Here is an 18,554-nt window from a genome sequence, read left to right as displayed (position 1 = left end):
AAAAAAAAAGAGGGAGAGAGAGAAAGAATTGCGTGACATAGGATTAAATGTTAGAATTTCATAGATTCAGTATTACTAGGGTTGAAGTAGATCTTAGAGATCATCCAGTCAACCATCTTTCCAAAGCTTGGACTCTTTACAACAGATGTTCCCAGTATTTACCTAGCTTTTGCTTTATAATTTACCTAGTTTTCAGTGACAACAACAGCATTACCTCAATAGCCAGCCCTTTGGATATAATTCTGACACCCCAATGTTCTTTCTTAGATTAAAATGAAGTCAATCTTCCTACAACTTGAACACTTTGACTCTAGTTTTGTACCCTCACTCAACAATGAAAAAGCCAACAGCTCTTCCACATAATAGCTCTTCAAATATTTGTAATGAGCCATACCGATGGGTCAGCAAGAAGAATAAACACATCTGTCTACATATATACTCCTCACATGAATTCGATCCTGTACATCAGCTTAACCCTCCCCTCTAACCGTCCTCCAAGATAATGACATGCCTCTAAAAATGCAGGAAATGGAAATTGACACTATCCCTTGGCGTTTATCTTACCAGAGTGGAGTGAAGTGGAAAAGTCTTCTTTTATCCCAGTACTATGTCTCTGAATGTGGCCTACATCTATTGACTAATATACTGACTTTAGAGTCACATAAAATTTCTAGATTTTTCTTATAAAAATGTTCAGAGCAGGGATATTTTGTAGCTTCCACATTTCACTTTTTTAGATAGTATTTAGGAATAAGACTAGCTTTTTTAATTTGTGATTCCTATCCATATTAGTAATCCAGAAATCAGACATCTGTGTTGCTGAAATGTTCATATCCAAGTGATTGGGAGATGTGTCTAACAAGCAGTCAGTGAGTCTTAACCATGCCATGAGAAACCGTGAGCTAGGTGGCATCACTCTATTCATTGGCACTATTAGGGCAGGATTATTCAACCAATTACAACTCCCACCTAATTTTTCCATCACCCACACCCTGTTTTGAAATCTTATCCACAGGATGTCATGAGTCACAGATTGCCCACTACCTTTCCTGTTCTGTTACTGAGTAACTCTGTCAATGAAACAAATGAACAAATGACACAGCTAGTTTTAACACAGCTTAATTTGTTTTGTTTCAAATAGGTTAATGCTGCCCAGCCAGCACGGCTCAGTGGTTGAACATTGACCTATGATCCAGGAAATTAGGGTTCAATTCCCAGTCAGGGCACGTGCCCGAGTTGTGAGCTCAATCCCAGTAGGAGGCATGCAGGAGGCAGCCGATCAATGACTCTCATCATTGATGTTTCTATATTTCTCTTCCTCTCCCTTCCTCTCTCTGAAATCAATAAAAATATATTATAAAAACATAGGTTAGCCTGGCCAGGCATGGCTCAGCAGCTGAGCATCAACTGACCTAGGATCCAGGAGATCACAGTTCGATTCCTGGTCAGGGCACATGCCCGGGTTGCGGGCTGGATCCCCAGTCGGGGGTGTGCAGGAGGCAGCTGATCAATGACTCTCATCATTGATGTTTCTATCTCTCTCTCTCCCTTTCCCTTCTTCTCTTTGAAATCAAAATGGGTTAATGCTTTCTGGTAAAACTAAAAATCAAGCCAGCCAAGGATTCTAACTACTGATGCATAGTCATGGATCTTGAGTTTCAGAACCCCTGTTTCTAGCTGTTTGGATAGGACACACAACATAGCAGATAAACTTTTCTAGGCCAGAAACATACTAAAGGTTTAGTTTTATTTTAAATGAAAGGCTGTATATGTTTATGTATAGGGATTTCCATATTCATATTGCCTTTGCTAATAATACATTTGTAAAAACATGTATACTGAATTTGGTTCTCTGTGGGTTATCAATGTAGTCACATTGACTGATCTCTCATATCTAAAATTTACCTAATTAACCTAGATTTTCAGGTTGTTATATAAGGCAAATAACACCCCCTTTACAATATTTTTCTCTATGAATTACTAAGAATTCCTTCCTTGTGGTTTATCTTCCCTGACAGAACCAAGTGAACATTTCATAGTTTTATTTAGACAAATTTATCCCTCCACACTGTGTTCCATTTAAAGGCATCTAGCATAGCTATCCCCAGGTTAATTTGTGTTTCTCTTCCCTTATGAGATAAATTCTTCAACTAAGAGTTCTAAATCTTAGGACTTGATTCGAAATTTCAGTTTGGTTTTTTGATCCTACCATTCCTCAACCGCATTACTTTCCATGCCATCTTTTTTCATCTTCTACTTTCATTGGTAAAAGAGAAAACATTGGCATGCTGCTGTGTCTAAATTTTCCAGATCAAGATATTGAAAATCATAGTCTTTAGAAATGCTTCCTCAGTTTCTACTGATACATGAGTTAGCAGAACTAGGTGACAGTCCTTGGGGTTGATAAGTTTTCATGGTCTTTCTTTTATAACCTGGGTACACCTTCCAGGGTAAAAGCAGACCCAAGTTCATATCCCTCCAGCAAAGTACCAGTGGTACCATGTACCATTTTCTCTAGTACAAATATGGCTTTTTGGAACCTACTTGTGCCTGTGTTTGTCTTTGAATTTACTCAAATCTTATTTTGAATAAAGACTTTTTATTCTTGGTTTCTTTGGGAACTTTGAATCACCTTCAGTGTAGCACATCTCTAGCTCCCGCGGTATAGGTCTTTGTCTTTTTCATTAGTACCGTAGTCCTTACCATGTTGCGGATTCTGATTTTGTTAATACTCTGCCCTCTGTTGTTCTAGTGAAACAAAATTACTCAGAGTTCAGAAATCTTGTAACTATTGCTAGTTTCTGACTTGGATGGCGTTGATGAGAATGAAATTGTAAATGACTTCCTTCTCTTCTGTTCTGGCATAGAGACACACATCCCTGAAGATGGGTAAGAATGGCTAGGTTCCTAGAAGGATCTATACTTTTCTAACTTTTAACTATACCTTGGATACTCTGTTTTGGCACAATATTGTTGGCAAAACTTCTAGTGATTCATGCCTTAGCAGGATTGGCTCAGTGGTTAGAGAGCCAGCCTGAGGACCAAAGGATTTCAGGTTTGATTCCTGGTCCAGGGCACATACCTTGGTGGCAGGTTTGATCCCAGCATCTGGCGGGCACATGTAGGAGGCAACCAATTAATGCATCTCTCACACGCCCATGTTCCTCTCTCTCTCCCCCTCCTCCCTCTCTTCCATTTTCTCTAAAAATCAATGAAAAAAACATCCTCAGATGAGAATTAAAAAGCAAAACAAAACAAAAACTTCTAGTGATTCAGTAATTAGTCCAAGTTAAATATATATAAAAGTAGAAAGATCTAAGTGAAAGACAAATAAGTATATTTTTAAAAGCAAAACTAAATTATGGAACCTAAGCTGAACATATATGTTGGAATACGAATATATAAAATGATTACTATGTTAGCAAAATAAATATTTTAAAATAATTATTCAACAGTATTGTGATATACACTATAATATACTGGGAATGACAAATAATTTGCTAAGACTATAAGCAGTTGTCAAATTAGGAAAAACAAAATTTAAAACAATGTCTTGAAATAGCCTTTTTTCTGTTGCTGTTAATCCTCAACTGAGGATATTTTTTCTATTGCTTTTCAGAGAGAATAGGAGGGAGGAGAAAGAGGGAGAGAGAAAGAGAAAGAGAGAGAGAGAGACATCGATGTGAGAGAGACACATGGACTGGTTGCCTTCTGAAAGCACCTGGACCAGAAGCGGGGAGGGAGCCCACAACTGAGGCACATGCCCTTGACCAGGAATCGAACTTGCCACCCTTAGGTGCGAGGGCCGACACTGTAACCACTGCGTAACACTGGCCAGGGCTTGAAATAGACATTTTGTATCCAAAAAAATCACATTCCTTCTTTCATTACGCAATAATATTTTTTGATAGTTTAAGGGGGTCCTCTCTTGAGAAGTGAAAATCCAAGAGAAGTTAATTCTCCTGATAAATAACATTTACTCTCACAGCAAACTGCCCATCAGTTCCCCATGGCTTCTGAGGCATTGAGTGGCTTTCAGATTGTGGAAGTTGGGAAAGGTGTTTCTGAATAATACTACAGGTGTCTATATGCAAACGTGAAGATTATTCTCAGAAATTATTTTGGTGTCAGGGCAGGAAACTAAGCCTTGTGATTGAGGCATTATTTGTTAACAATCATTCCTTTATTTGAAAAACCAAACGGAGTGCTAAGAAATGTGCAGCATTCTGTTTAGCACTTACTATTGAAAGTAGGAACCAAATCTCTTCCCAATAATTTAACTCTAAGTTAAATAGAAAGACAAGAGGAAAAAATAGAAGATGCAAGCATGAATTAGCAAGATGATGAGAAGAAATTTTAGAAGAAAAATAAATATATAGAAAGACACCAAAAAAAAGCTAAGAATATATATCATCATTTCAAAAACCATATTTTACATATTATTTTTGTTTCAGACAATGATATATATCTCTTTACTTCTCTGTCTCTCCATCTCTCTATCCATCTATCAATCAACCTATGTATATATGTTTACATAATAACCTAAGGTCATTTCAATTGTTCTGATCTATGCAGTATTTTTATTCAATTAGTCACTGGCAATGACTAATTCTAACGCAAATTGCCTTATTCCTTCCTCCACCCTCCCACCTACATGCTGTAGGGTTTGTTAGCAAAAAGCTGTACTAGCTTTAAACAAACCAACCCTGTCCTTTATATTTTATGCCCCACATATCAGAAGGCTTTAGTTTGACTTAAAAATTCTTTTGGATATTTTTGTGGGCTTCTGAATTTTTCCAAAAGAAAGGAAAGCTTTTAAAATTCACATAGCTACGCTTTTATACACATCTACGCTCTAAGCAGCAGAGCACTCAGTGGCTTTAAGCTGGTTTTGAAGCACTGGCACTAGGATGAATGTTTCAGTTTTGCAAATTACTGAGACATTGTTTAGTCATCAGTAAGTAAGAATAACAGTAATGACCCTGCCTGGGAGGGTTCTTGTGTCTGTCACCGAGTTAGCACTAAATCAAGTGCAGCTATGCTTATTAACAGAGAAATCGTAAGGACTAAATTTTACAATAAGTATTGTAACTTTTGTCAAGCATTTTTCAGCTGAATTGGATTTACGAATCTGATTAGGATGGAAACTTGTCAGGTAGGAAAAAGAAAAAATGAAGAAACTGAGAAATGAAACGGAAAACAAATGGACACTCAAAGTGATGAAATGAGTAGCAGGAGAAAGTCCAACATGCATACTCACGGAGCTGCCCAAGTCGAGCTTTTTCTTTTTTACCAAACAATCGTCCTATTGAAGACTTGATTCCCTTCTTCTTGGGGGCTTTGTGAAGAGAGTCTTGGCTGCTGTTGGCACTGCCAAGCCCAAGGCTCTCTGGCTCAAGGGAGGCAGCTAAACTACTGCAAAACACAAAAGAGGGCTAATGCACGTTTGGAAGCGACATCTACAAGGTACATACGCAAGACCTGCTTCCTTGATAAAGGTATGAAATGAGAAACAAGTAGGCTTCGGAGGTCAGTTTCCCCCTTTCGGCTCCCCTTTCCTCTTAAGCTCACTGAAGTGTGTGTGATTCTCTCGTCCTTAGGGCTCTGAGCCTCCAAACTTTCTCTAGAAAATTTCATTTTGTTCCAAATTATTTTTTTTCCTTTATTTTTTGTACAATCTCAAATCAATCAATGAACATAGGGTGGCCTTGTTAACTACATGTTAGATGACCTTCTATTACTTGGCACTTGATCCTTTATTTCTTTCTCAGAGTGCTTTTAAAATCTTAACATAATGACCTAGGATAAGAAATTTAAATATAATAACAAAGTCTAGCCGATGGTTTCACTGGATTTTCATCTAGCATTCTTTCTCTCAGTTTTGGAACCCAGATCACTTAATTTAAAATCATCTGGTTGGACCCAGCCAGTGTGGCTCAGTGGTTGAGCATCCACCTATGAACCAGGAGGTCACGGTTGGATTCCCGGTCAGGGCACATGGTTTGGGGCTTGATCTCCAATAGGGGGTGTGCGGGAGACAGCCAACCAATCACTCTCTCTCATCATTGATGTTTCTGTCTCTCTCTCACTCTCCCTTGTTCTCTTTGAAATCAATAAAAACATATTTTAAAAAAACATAAAAAAATAAAATCATATGGTAAGGATTCAAAAGTAACAAATTGTATACTCCATCGATCGCTGTATAATTTTTCTTATAGTCCTCAGGTATTCTTTTATGTGCATGTTACACTGAAATGACTTTCAAGCAGTTGGTCTAGGTCCCATTCCTGGTCAATGTATTTGACTCTGTATTAACAGGAGAGGTCCAATAGATATTGCCATCACTTTTTTTTCCACAGCTATTAAGTTGACAGTACCATAATGAATTAATTTTACTTATTCATCCTAATTAACTTGAGTTGGCATGCCCCAAACTTCAAAAGCTATTGCTTTAATATGTGACAATATAATTCAGTCTTTTTGTGGACAGTGGAGGAAGTATGTATTTTGAAGCTGGAATAATTTTTTTTTCCCACATCCGAAATAGAAATAAACAAAAGAGAAAGAATGCCCACCAGAACAGAAAGCTCTGTTTTCAAAAATATTTGTTGTAAAACACATAGCATTTAGAACACAGATTCTTAAAAAAAAAAAAAGAACACAGATTCTTAAAGTATTAATCATTGTTATGTTCAGTTATATCAATTATGTGTCTAGAGATGCTGCAGTTGATGACAGTAAAAGGTCATACATTTAAGATTAAATTGCATGCTTAGATTTATTTATGTCATTAATTATTACAGAGACCTGCTTACAATTTTTAGGCAGATGGAAAGGACAGTATAAAGAGTCATTATGACAGATGGGAAATTTCCCAATGTAACCTTATCTTTTCCTTTAAAATTTTGTAAATGTGTTTGTTTTTTTTCCTTTCTAAGAACTTTCTGCCGGAAGAGCAGCGACAGCCAAAGGATGGTGTACCTACCAGTCTGCTGAACGGAAATGGGGCACAACCATGGACTTTTCAGACCTTAATTATTCTGATGCTCCATGACAAATTTTAGTCTTGTCCTGGAGGGAAGCAGAACACACCACCTCGGAATTTACCACTTTGGCATGCAGATTATTTTAAACTGAAGACAATCTGAGTCCAACACTCCCAGGAGGAGCTTTTTAGCTCCCTGTAACTGCCCAGAAGAAGTTAGATAGGGGGCCTAGAGCAGGAAGAGAGCTATTAAGAGGGAGAACTTTTTATATCAGAAGGACTTATCTGCATAGCATGGCAAACATTTATTTATCAAACAGATGATCTTCTCATTTTTCTATGAATTGTCTTCCTCCCCTTTGAAGCCCCAGACCTGTAACCCCTTCTCCTTAGCTCAGGTATATAAGCCTCAATATAAATCTGACTGTCAGGAAGTCTCATAATTTTATGGGGCTCCCATATGAATGAGTTATGTTTTTCTCCTGTTAATCTGTCTTGTGTCAATTTAATTTAGAGCAGCCAAAGAACCTAAAAGGAAAGAAGGGAAACATTTTCTGTCCATACATCCTAAAATCCCTGTAGGTTTTGTTACTATTCTTAATGTTATTCCTCTATCTTGATTCCATTTTTTAAAAAAATATATCTTTATTGATTTCAGAGAGAGGAAGGGAGAGGGAGAGAGAGAGAAACATCAATGATGAGAGAGTCACCGATTGGCTGCCTCCTGCACGCCCCCCTCTGGGGATCCAGCCCGCAACCTGGGCCTGGACCCTCACCGGGAATCGAACCAAGATCTCCTGGGTCCTAGGTTGATGCTCAACCGCTGAGCCACGCCCAGCCAGGCAATCCTGATTCCATTTTAATAAGAAATATACACCAAAAATAGAAAAGCTGTTCTTAGAAGTATTGGCTAATAACAAGACCACAAATATAAAGTTAATTTTAACACTAAAAATTTGATCACAGAATGAAAATTTGTTCTTTTCACAAGTGATATGACTTTTTTAATTTATTTATTTCACAAGTTGAAATAAAAAAAATCACATAAAATTTGAAGCAGTCTACTGACCACACTGATAGGAAGAGGAATGTTTTCAGGAGGAGCGCACAGGCTGTCGGGAGCTGGGAGAGGCATACCTTCTGGCCTCGTTGTGGTAGGAAGAAGGGAGGGTGTGAGTCATCCTGATGGCTCTAGGGGTAGGGGGAGGGGAAGTTTCACATTTAATTGTTGCTTTATCTTCCCGACCGTCTTCTTCCACCACAGCAATCTAGAAGTAAAAAGAAACATATTCAGATGAGCTATTTCTGAATGTCAACTGAAATTAATAAAAATGGGCAATCGTCAAAGCAAGGCTATCTGAGTACAGCTAATACAAAAACAGAACAAAAAACCTTGGGGCATATAGGTTTTACATATATAAACTCACATTATTAAAGAGTGTTAATTTAATAACTCTTTAAAAGTGAAGACTCTCCAGTTAAGGTAAACATAGACCCACTACAAAAAAATATTTAAGAGTTAATAAGCACCATAGATCAGATCAGTATGCAGGGACTATGAAAAAACTAGTTTGAAATCATTTTTAATATATTAGAATATAATTTTTTTAAATTGGAACAAATTTACTTAAAAAGTGCTTAGTCAGGTTATCATAACGTGGATATCTTTTCAGTGGGGGATTTTTGAAGTGAGAACACGAGTTGTCAAAATATAACTTCATCAGTTTCAGTGTTTTAAATCAGCCAAGCTAAAGAAATATATTCCAGGGTGTTTACAAAATGAGCTGCAATTTATATATTTTTAAAAACTTTATTTTAAAAATGAGAATAATGAAAGGTAAAAGTATAATTCTTCAGATTGTTTCATCTCCCTGCTTGTCATGAGAAAATGGACAAAAGCATACAGAAAACCCTAAGAAGATAAGACGGAAGGGACTTCTTTAAAGAACAATTTATTTCAGAACCCAGAACAATTCTGGATAGCATAAATTTTGTCAGAGATAGAGATACAGAGCTGTGTTAAAATAGGACTTTTCAACAATGAAGCTAATTATAAACATATATTTTTACAACAATGCTATAATTTTTTCATAGCATCATTGTGCATTAAAAATATCTATAGTGAGGGAAAATGTGTGACAGCGGAGCTTAAAGAAACAGTTGCAGAAGTTCTGATGCAAAAAGTTCTAAGTATAGCTCTAGCAAACATTTTAAAGCTGCACTCTCTTTTTATGTCCACACAATGTCTTGCTTGTTTCTATACTGAGCTATTATGCTAAAATGTGTTTATATATGATAAAGACCTTATTCATTGGAGAAACTTAATGAAATTGTTTGTCTGTGCTCTTGTCATCCAAGCCTCGATTACTCTTAACAGTTTAGGGAGGCATCTTAATAGAATTTTCTCTCTCCATTTCAACTAGCATAGTGCCACCAAAACAATATTTTCCAAGGACTGTTTTCAGCATGCCATCAATGCTATGGAAAACCCTTTCTAAACTCACACCCCATCAAAACTCACGAGGTGTGTTCCCATACTCTTCTTAATATGTATTTATGTTTTCACAGTTCATGATCTAACCATGATTGTTTTCCACTTTGTTTCTGTTAAGCATGATACTTGCTTCTAGGTTCTGCTTCTAGATTTTCTCCTGAAACTCCCTCTTGTAAAATGCCCTTCTCTCTCTGTTCTGCCAGTCAAACTATGCTGGCTTTTTAAATATCAGCTTTTTTTTTTTTTTAGTATATCTTTTTATTGATTTCAGAGAGAGGAAGGGAGAGGAAGAGAGAGAGAGAAACATCAATGATTAGAGAGCCATCGTTGATTGGCTTCCTCCTGGACGCCCCTGACTGGGGTGGAGCCCACAGCCCGGGCATGTGCCCTGACCAGGGATCGAACCAAGATGCCCCTGGCTGGGCTTAAATATCAGCTTTTAAGAACACCGTATACAAACGTTTTTCTGAATAATTTGAGAGCTCACACTACATAAAACAAAACTGAAGAGAATGGCTTTGGAATCAGAGATGGATTTGAATCCTGGTTTCTCTTATTCTACTTACTTACCTGCTCTAAGTTAGAATGTCTTCATCAATAAAATGGAAGCCATGGTGCTTATTTTAATGTTTTCTTTTGAAGTGTAAATGAAATCATGCCCATAACTCCTTACCTTGCTATGCAACCATCTTTAGCTTTCCATAACCCACCTTTCTTCCCAATGAATCATCTCTATTCTCTGAATTCCCTGAGGCTGACTTTCTGCACAGGATCTTCCTTTGTGATCTTTTCTTTCTTATACCTACTGAAATGCTACTCCGAGTTTGTTCTATGTTCCCAGAACTGGAGTACACCTTGCTTCCTATATTCAATATTTATGCTCTTGATTTCAGTCTGAACAGGAAAGCAGTGTATTCACTGTATTTGCATATTTTCTGTATTCTTGATGCTCTGGCGTCTGGGGCCATGCTGATCCAGAAGCTGCCCCCCCCAGGGCTAGCTCATTCCTAGAGAAAGCAAACCACTTCCCGGGAGTGTGCCTTCCGCAAGAAGATCAGCCGATCCGGGTCTAGATCCCATTCTATCTTATCTATCTGGCTCTGACACTCCAGGAAGCAAAGTTCCTCTGCCTTCATCATCCCAGGCCAAGTATTAGACAATTAGAGATAGCACCTATACCCTAGAGCCTGTTTTATTCAAAACAGCCAATCCCAGTCCCTCTTATCTTACCTTTCCCACAGAGACCATGATAAAGCCTCCTGCCCACTTTCCCCTCACTCTCTCTGTCTCCTGACCCATCCCTGTGGCCCTGCAGAGCATGGTGAGCCCAGTCCTCTTGGGAAATGTAACAGGTTATCTCTTCATTGCAGTTGTCTCCTGACCTGTTGGCCTCACTGTACCTGAATAATAATAAAACCTATGTTTTAAAACAAATAGCATTATTCTAGTATAGATAGTAAATGATCTAATTCTTTGTACCAACAGTGCTCTAAATATTCTGTAGGATATTTAGCCCCATAATCTAATCATTGATCCAAAAGGCATGAAAAAATTTTTGTTTTTAAGGCATTTGCCCTTATGATCATATTTATTTATTTATTTATTTATTTTATTATTATTTTTTTAAATATATATCTTTATTGATTTCAGAGAGGAAAGGAGAGGGAGAGAGAGAGATAGAAACATCAATGATGAGAGAGTCATTGACCAAGCCCGCAACCTGGGCATGTGCCCCGACGGGGAATCGAACCCCGATCCTCCGGATCCTAGGTCGATGCTCAACCGCTGAGCTACGCCCGGCCGGGAGCCCTTATGATCATATTTAAAGAATTCAATAATACTTAAATACTCTTAATATGTCTTTTTATGTTAATAAAGTATTTCAACTAGAGGGAATATAATTTTAAAGCTTTCACAGGAAAAACAATATTCAACTAGTAATTGTGTAAGAGTTATTTACAGTACCTTTCTCCGGTGTTTCCTTAGATCACTCGGCTGTGATTGGCAGGGGTAAAAGCAACATAAAACAGAACTAGTTAATGATTTTCATTTACTCATGTTACAAATTTAAATAGTATTTGTACCTTTGCTTTGTTTTTTTATTCCATTTTTTCTAAATAAATGTGCTTATATTTATTTGTTAATCATTATAAAAGCACCTGTCTTGGACTTAGTTTCGAGAGGGAACTTCCTGCAAGGCTTGGGTGGGGTGTCACCTGAGTACCTGCATGAGATACGAGACATGGGCCTGGGAATATAAAGAACACGTGGAGTGAGCTAGTCAGAAATAAATATGGAACTATGTTCTCCCAGTGAAATGTAGCTGGGAATGAAAAGATTAGGCATAAATAATGATTCAATGCATGCATATGGAGTTTACAGACAGTGTCTTTCCCCCCTCTATGCAGAGCCTTGGGCCTCCTGGGGGCAGGTAGGCTGGTCCTGAGGGACCTCAGTCTCCCTGAATTCTAACAAATCCCCTATTCCCAAGCGCCAAAGGCTCTGCCCTCAGCATCGCGTTTCTCGGGCTGCTGTTTTCCTGTCGATGCTCTTTTACAGAATTTTTTACAAAGCAAATTCTTTATGATTCCATGAACCTTATTCACTTATCTTTATTTTTCTTATGAAGAGAAAATAATTATTGTTAAACTATTCCATTATACTTTATATTTCAGCTGTTATCAGAAAAAGGGTTGATTTACCCCATCCAGTATTCTAACTAGAAATTGCGAGCGTGTCATTTATGCTCATGTACTGGTGGTCCGGTAAAAGTCAACACACCAAGTAAAAGTAAATACAACAAAAAATAAAAATGTTTGCAAGATATATAAACATATACAATGCAAACAATTACAGTGCCTTTTCAACCTGTATTTTCTGTCCCTAAAATTTCTAATGTTCCTTTGAATATTCCAACATAAATATACCCAACAAAATTATTTTTCCTCCAATATTTTCTACATGTAAAAGAAAATATGTTTCACTATAACAGTAGTGAATTTGACGACAAAGTTTGATTATGTGATACTTTCTGAATTTCATTTCTTGTTTTTCTGAGTCACATATTGAACATTTTAAACACTTTGTACCCTCAGAAAAAGTTCTAAATAGTTAAGTACTCTAATTATAATGAGATAATCTTCACTTACCACTGATTTATTTATGACTAACTACTCAAGAAAATGCATAAATGTCCTAAAACAAAACTGGGAAATTGCTGCCATTGCTTTCGATGGCTCTTCTTACTAAAACTATTTTATAGTTTTGTATGCAAAAAATCATAACATTTTATGTTGGTGTATCGAAGCAATTATAATAAATAACTTTTATTATTTATTGTGTTCAAAGGCACCCCCACTTTACTTCATCAAGCTGTCATTAATAAGAATGTGCTTAATGCTTTAAGCCATTCAGGTTTCTAATGTGCTGTTGGGATGACTCCTCCTCCATTTACTTACTGTATGCCCTTGGGAAAGTTACACCTGTGTATCTTCATCGCATAGCGGGATTAATAACTGTACCTATCGCATGGGGTTGTTGTGAAAAAAGGAAAGAAGAAACAATAAAACACTCAGAAAGCCCTCTCAGTATCAACTAATGGATCACTCATCCTAGCGGCGGCTGAAGTTCCCTGGACGCATCGTACCAGGGTCATGACCCCCATCCGGTCCATCTCCCGGGCAGGGCTTCGCGGGGTGAGCTTGGGCGTTGAGTGTCCGCTGGGGGGCGACGAGCTGGCCAGCGAGGAGGCTGTCACCGAGGCAGTGATGGAGGTCCCCGGGTGCACTCGCGCTAGATTCAGGCCTTCCAGGCTCACACTAGCTACTCTGTTCTCAATTTCTTCAGCGCGTAACTCTGTAGATTCTTTTTCTTCCTGAATTAGCCTGCAAGATACAGTTAAATTTTGACCCATGATACGCTCTGAATAATGGTAATAAGTCAATAAAACTCTGTAAACATTTTATATCAAATCTACTATTTTCATCTTTTTTCTCTCTCTAGAAAATATAGCTTTTAATAAATTCAAGGGACTTCCTGACTGAAATTTAGAAAGTCATTTTTCCAAGTGATACATAATTCCTCTCCACTTTCAGTTGGACCCTCTTTCTATACTGTAACCTACAAAAGCTCCTTGCCTGTCTAATTAATTTATGTCATTAATCCTAAGCTTATACTTGAACTCATGTGCTGATAAATGAGAGTTTTAGAAACTCAGGTTCCAACAAAGTTATTGAATCTTACCTCCAATTATATCAAAGTATAATTGATAAAATCCTCAATAAATGGTCATTCATAATTATCATTTGGACCAATAAATCTGAGTCTTTTTTTTTTAAGCATTAACACCTATTTAGACAAGTCACCCTTAAATAAGCACCATGCAATTTAATAAGGTGGAGGTGATGGATAGATATTTTAAAAATTAAATTGTTCCTATAAATGCTTTTGAGATGACAAAGCATTGCTCTTTTCTTTAAATAAAAATAAGCTTCAAGAATGTGTATATATTAGAAATACAAAGACCCAAAGAATAAAGAGCTCTAGCTGGGTTGCAAAGAGCTCTAATTTAAGATGAATCTATGCACATTTTACATATTGTTATAATGAAACTGCGTACCAGCATAGTTTGTTTGAAAAGAGGGGAACAGAAACCTCCTGAGAAATTTCCTTTTAACTACAAATGGCTAATTGGGATCTCCTATGACATATACCCTTCAACTTCAAGGTTATGATCATTGCAAAGTTTTCTTTTTCCATGTTTACTTTGGAAAACAGTTTGGCAATTCCTTACAAAACTACACACACCCTTACCATATGATCCAGTAATCATGTTCCTTAGTATTTCCTCAAAGGAGCTGAAAACTTATGTCTATATAAAAACCAGTATATGGATGTTTATAGCAGTTTTATTTAAAATTGCCAGAACCCTGAAGCAATCAAGATGTCCCTCTGTAGGTAAATAGATAAATAAACTGGAATATTATTCAGCACTAAAAACAAATGAGCTATCAAGGCACAAAAAGACATGGAAGAACATTAAATGCATATGACTAAATGAAAGAAGCCAATCTGAAAAGTCTACATATTATGTGATTACAACTATATGACACTCTGGAAAAGGCAAAATTATGGAGACAGTAAAAAGTCAGTGGTTGCCAGGGGTTGGATGGGAAGAAGGATGATTAGGTAAAGTACAGTGGATTTTAAGGCAGTGAAGATACTCTGATACCATATTGATAGATGCCATTATATATTCTTCCAAATGCACAGAATGCACATCAGCAAGAGTAAACCGTAATGTAAACTATGGGCTTTGGGGGAATGTGTCAATCTACGCTCATCAGTTGTAACAGACATACTACTGTGGTGGAAGATGTTGATTGTGGGGAAGGATAGGCATGGATGGGGTCATGGGGTATATGGGGAAATCTCTGTACTTCCCTTCAATTAAATTTGCTGTGAAACCTAAACTGCTCTAAAAAAATAAAGTAAATAAAAATATTAAGAAGTACATTTAATCTTGATTATACTTTTTTACTTACACAAAGAATTTAAATTCTGTTACTTTGAAGTTAATTTTCCTGGGTGCATTTTAACTTGAGCCAAAGATCAGATTCCTGAAGAAAGCCTTTATCAAGTATCAGAGTATAACATCATTAATGCTTTAAACACTTGCTAATAGAAAAACTTCCTCCTCTTAAAAAACAGAATACATTTTTCGTACATTTAAAATGATTGGTGGAAAATGACCCCAGAAATATCCGGTGATGTGGTTCTGCCATACAAAGAATTTGTAGTTATTAACTCTAGTATTCTATTCATTGTAAAGGAGAGTCAAACCTAGAGGAACAAGTTGAGTAAGAGGTAAATCAAAGTTTAAGCAAACAGGAAATCCAATGCTACCTAGACATTCAATTTATTTGGAAAAAAATAGATGGCAATCCATTGAACTTTAGAACCCTGATGTAAATGTGGGGAGCAAAGAAAATAACAACAAAATAGATTCCCTTTATTCTGTCCTAGTATGTTGGGGAGGGATTCTCATAGGAATCAAAGAGAAGGCTGAAAGAATTAATAAAACTACAAGAGTAAATTGGGCCAATCATAGCTAACTATAGATGAACAGATTAATGAATGCCGCAGTGACAAATGAGTTTAAAGCAATCTTATCTCTCCCTTTAAGAGAAGTGGAATTTCTTTCAAAACTATACTGTGAAATAATTAAATTAATTTGTGAAAGAAGAAAAATCTTAACAAGAGATACATTCCCATTAATGTTAGCATATTACCACAGTTTATATCAAGGTGCTTACTTCTTTTAAATGTTGCTCTGTACTCAAATTTTATACACTTCTTAATGTATTACAATCAGCAACTATTTTAATCTACATTAAGAAGGGCAGTAATGTAACATATTGAAAGACAATAGTATGAATTTATTATTTGGATATCAATTTAATTAGTTTAGGTCAAGATTGTAACTGGAAATTATTGTCCTAATGCAAAAACCCTAAAATTCCCTGGAGGGACATAGCATGTTATTGAGGGTGTGTGTATATTTTTTGGTGAAAACAAGTATCATTAGCCGCACAGCATTAGAAAGTGTTATTCACTTGAAATTCATGCTTTATATAGATTTTTTCTATTTATAGTAATCAAATATTTATGAAACACTTTTTATTTATCAAAATGCTAAGTTCTGGAAATAAAGCAATTAGCAAACCCAGATATACTTATAAGTTATATATAACTCATAACCCAGTAAAGACAAAGAGCCAAAGGACAGAAAAGTGAACTGAAGGACAGAAGAATTGAGCTGTTCATGGAGTGTAAGTATAAAGTGGGTGATGAGTTAGGGCAGAACAGTGTGGATTGAGGAGAATATTCCAGAAGAAAGGAATAGCCTCAGCAAAACAGGGACCATATGGAACATTCAAGGAGCTGGAAGTCATGTACAACAGAACATGGAGAAGGTAAGAGAATGGTGAAGTAGGTGGGGCATTGCAGACCATCAGAGAATTCTAAAGGGAAACCGAAGGGCTTTTTGACAAAGGATAGTACATAAGTACACTTGTTTTTTGAAAAGTGTGCTCTGGCTGTGGTGTCAGCTTGGACTAGCTTGGGAATCCAAAGACTACAAAGAAACCAGATAGAACTATTACTGTCATCCATATGAGAACCTACTACAATGTGCAATATGGTGATGATAGTGGAGAGCTAGGTAGATTTGAATCAAAGTAAGAGGTCAACAGATTAAAGCTAGAGTCAGAAAGGATGAATAAAGGCATGGTTCAAAATAGTAAAACTGATCATCACTTGAAAAAACAAGTAAAGAATAATTTCCTGATGTTTAAAAGAAAACAAATCCACCTGACACCATAGGGTTCTTCATTGGGGACAGTCAAATTAATGATAGAAAAAAACATAAGTTAAAATTTAAATTATCATAGTGACAACATTTCTCAATATTTGAAGTGTTAAGTTGTACAATTTCTATTCCATAATGTTATCTTTGGAAACCACCTATTATCTAGATATTATGTGGTGATAGTACCTTTTGAAAAACCTAGTTTGAAATAATTCAGTCATAGGTAATTTCACTTCAATGTCTAAATACTTTTAAGGAGCCAGCTGCAAATTAATTTGCATGCTATTTAGTGCCTTTACTGTAGTGTTAAACGTACATTAAGAATGTATCTTGTCACCACAAATACCATTTAAATAGTAAAATTTAATTTAAAAAGTTCTTTAAAATTCATTGGAGAAGTTTTTATCTTCACTTCATTCTTTCATATTGTATCATGTCTGTATGTTTCATGTGTGTTCCTTACAAAAGCACTCTAATTTTGTATATGACATATATAGATACCCAGGGAATTTTGTGAAAATGCACATTCTGAATCAGTAGGTGTGGGGTGAAGTATGAAATTCTGCAGTTCCAGTACCCTCCCAGGTTATGCCAATGCTTCTGATCTGATGATCACGTTTTTAGTATCAAGGTCTTCTAATTTCTTGACACCATCAATAATAATTGAACTCACCTGATTTCTTTGTTGATGGCATCCAATTGTTCCTGAAGCATCATAGCTAGAGTCTGGGCATCAGAATGGCCACTTGGAGAGAGAAGATCCATTGAGCTAAAAATTGTTTCTCTATCATCATCATCAATATCAGATATTTCTGTGTCACTTTCAAAAGGGTGGCTGCTTAGCACTCCCATTTGTTGAGTTCTATTCCACTCATGGTCCCCAAGAGATTTTACCTGAGTGATGAATAAACAGTTATAATATTTATCGCATTGTACATTTTCAAAGTAATATTCTGAAAAACAAAAAAGCACACATGCTTTTACAGATTACTTGGCAAAAGCGGAACTGATTATTAACATTTTAATGTATTGGTTAAATAAAATATTTATTGGCATTTTATGTTATGGGAGGTAGTGTCTGCATACATATCAACATTTTAATCAAAATAAAAATAATAAATGAAGACATCTCCATGATTTCTAGCTCAACTCCAAATCAAAGTAACAATTACTTTAAAACATTTCTGTTTACAACACTACTCTAATCTATACTTTTGTATTATAGACTGGGACAACAGATATTATCATACAACAAATTATACAAGAATTTTCTCCCTAATAATCATTTACATAAATTTTAACTAAATATTATTTAAAAATATTGCAAAGTAATTTAATTTAATTTCTACAGCTCTGGTCACTTAAATGCCTGATTGATTTTTTTTAAGCCCAAGGCATGCCATTATACATGGCTATGTTTTAACTGATACAGTAAAACCTCATGTGAACAAAAGTGTTGAGTGACTAATAGACCAGTGTTTTTCAAGCTGCAATCTCAAAGTATGACAGGTTTGGGAGAAAAAAGGAGGTCCTAGAGCTTTCTGCTGTTTTAAAAAATCATTTTTTCATTTTTGTGATGGTGTAAAATAATTTGGGGTGGGGGGACCACAAGAGATTGCCTTGAGTATTTAAGATTTGAAAACCCTGATTAGCTTTTATGTTACAAATTGTTTTGTTACCAAGTAGTACTAATTCATTTTTCATTT

The 18,554-nt window shown here is 36.3% G+C and overlaps 1 protein-coding gene across 1 annotated transcript in view; it reads right to left on the bottom strand.

The window, feature by feature from the left end:
• PPFIA2 (PPFI scaffold protein A2) overlaps positions 1-18,554 on the bottom strand; it is a 418,639-nt gene that overhangs the window by 58,376 nt on the left and 341,709 nt on the right. Inside the window, exons 16-20 of the mRNA XM_087814518.1 lie at positions 17,522-17,742; positions 13,126-13,363; positions 11,445-11,474; positions 8,123-8,253; positions 5,261-5,415 (exon numbers count right to left, since the gene is read on the bottom strand). Coding sequence (XP_087670644.1) covers positions 5,261-5,415; positions 8,123-8,253; positions 11,445-11,474; positions 13,126-13,363; positions 17,522-17,742 — 775 coding nt within the window. The remainder of the gene's footprint in view (positions 1-5,260; positions 5,416-8,122; positions 8,254-11,444; positions 11,475-13,125; positions 13,364-17,521; positions 17,743-18,554) is intronic.

The sequence above is a fragment of the Miniopterus natalensis genome, chromosome 2 (genome assembly GCF_054644295.1).
Source record: "Miniopterus natalensis isolate mMinNat1 chromosome 2, mMinNat1.hap1, whole genome shotgun sequence".
NCBI classification, from domain to species: domain Eukaryota; kingdom Metazoa; phylum Chordata; class Mammalia; order Chiroptera; family Miniopteridae; genus Miniopterus; species Miniopterus natalensis.
The sequence above is the reverse complement of the archived record's forward strand: the minus strand, read 5'-3'. Positions and strand labels throughout refer to the sequence as shown.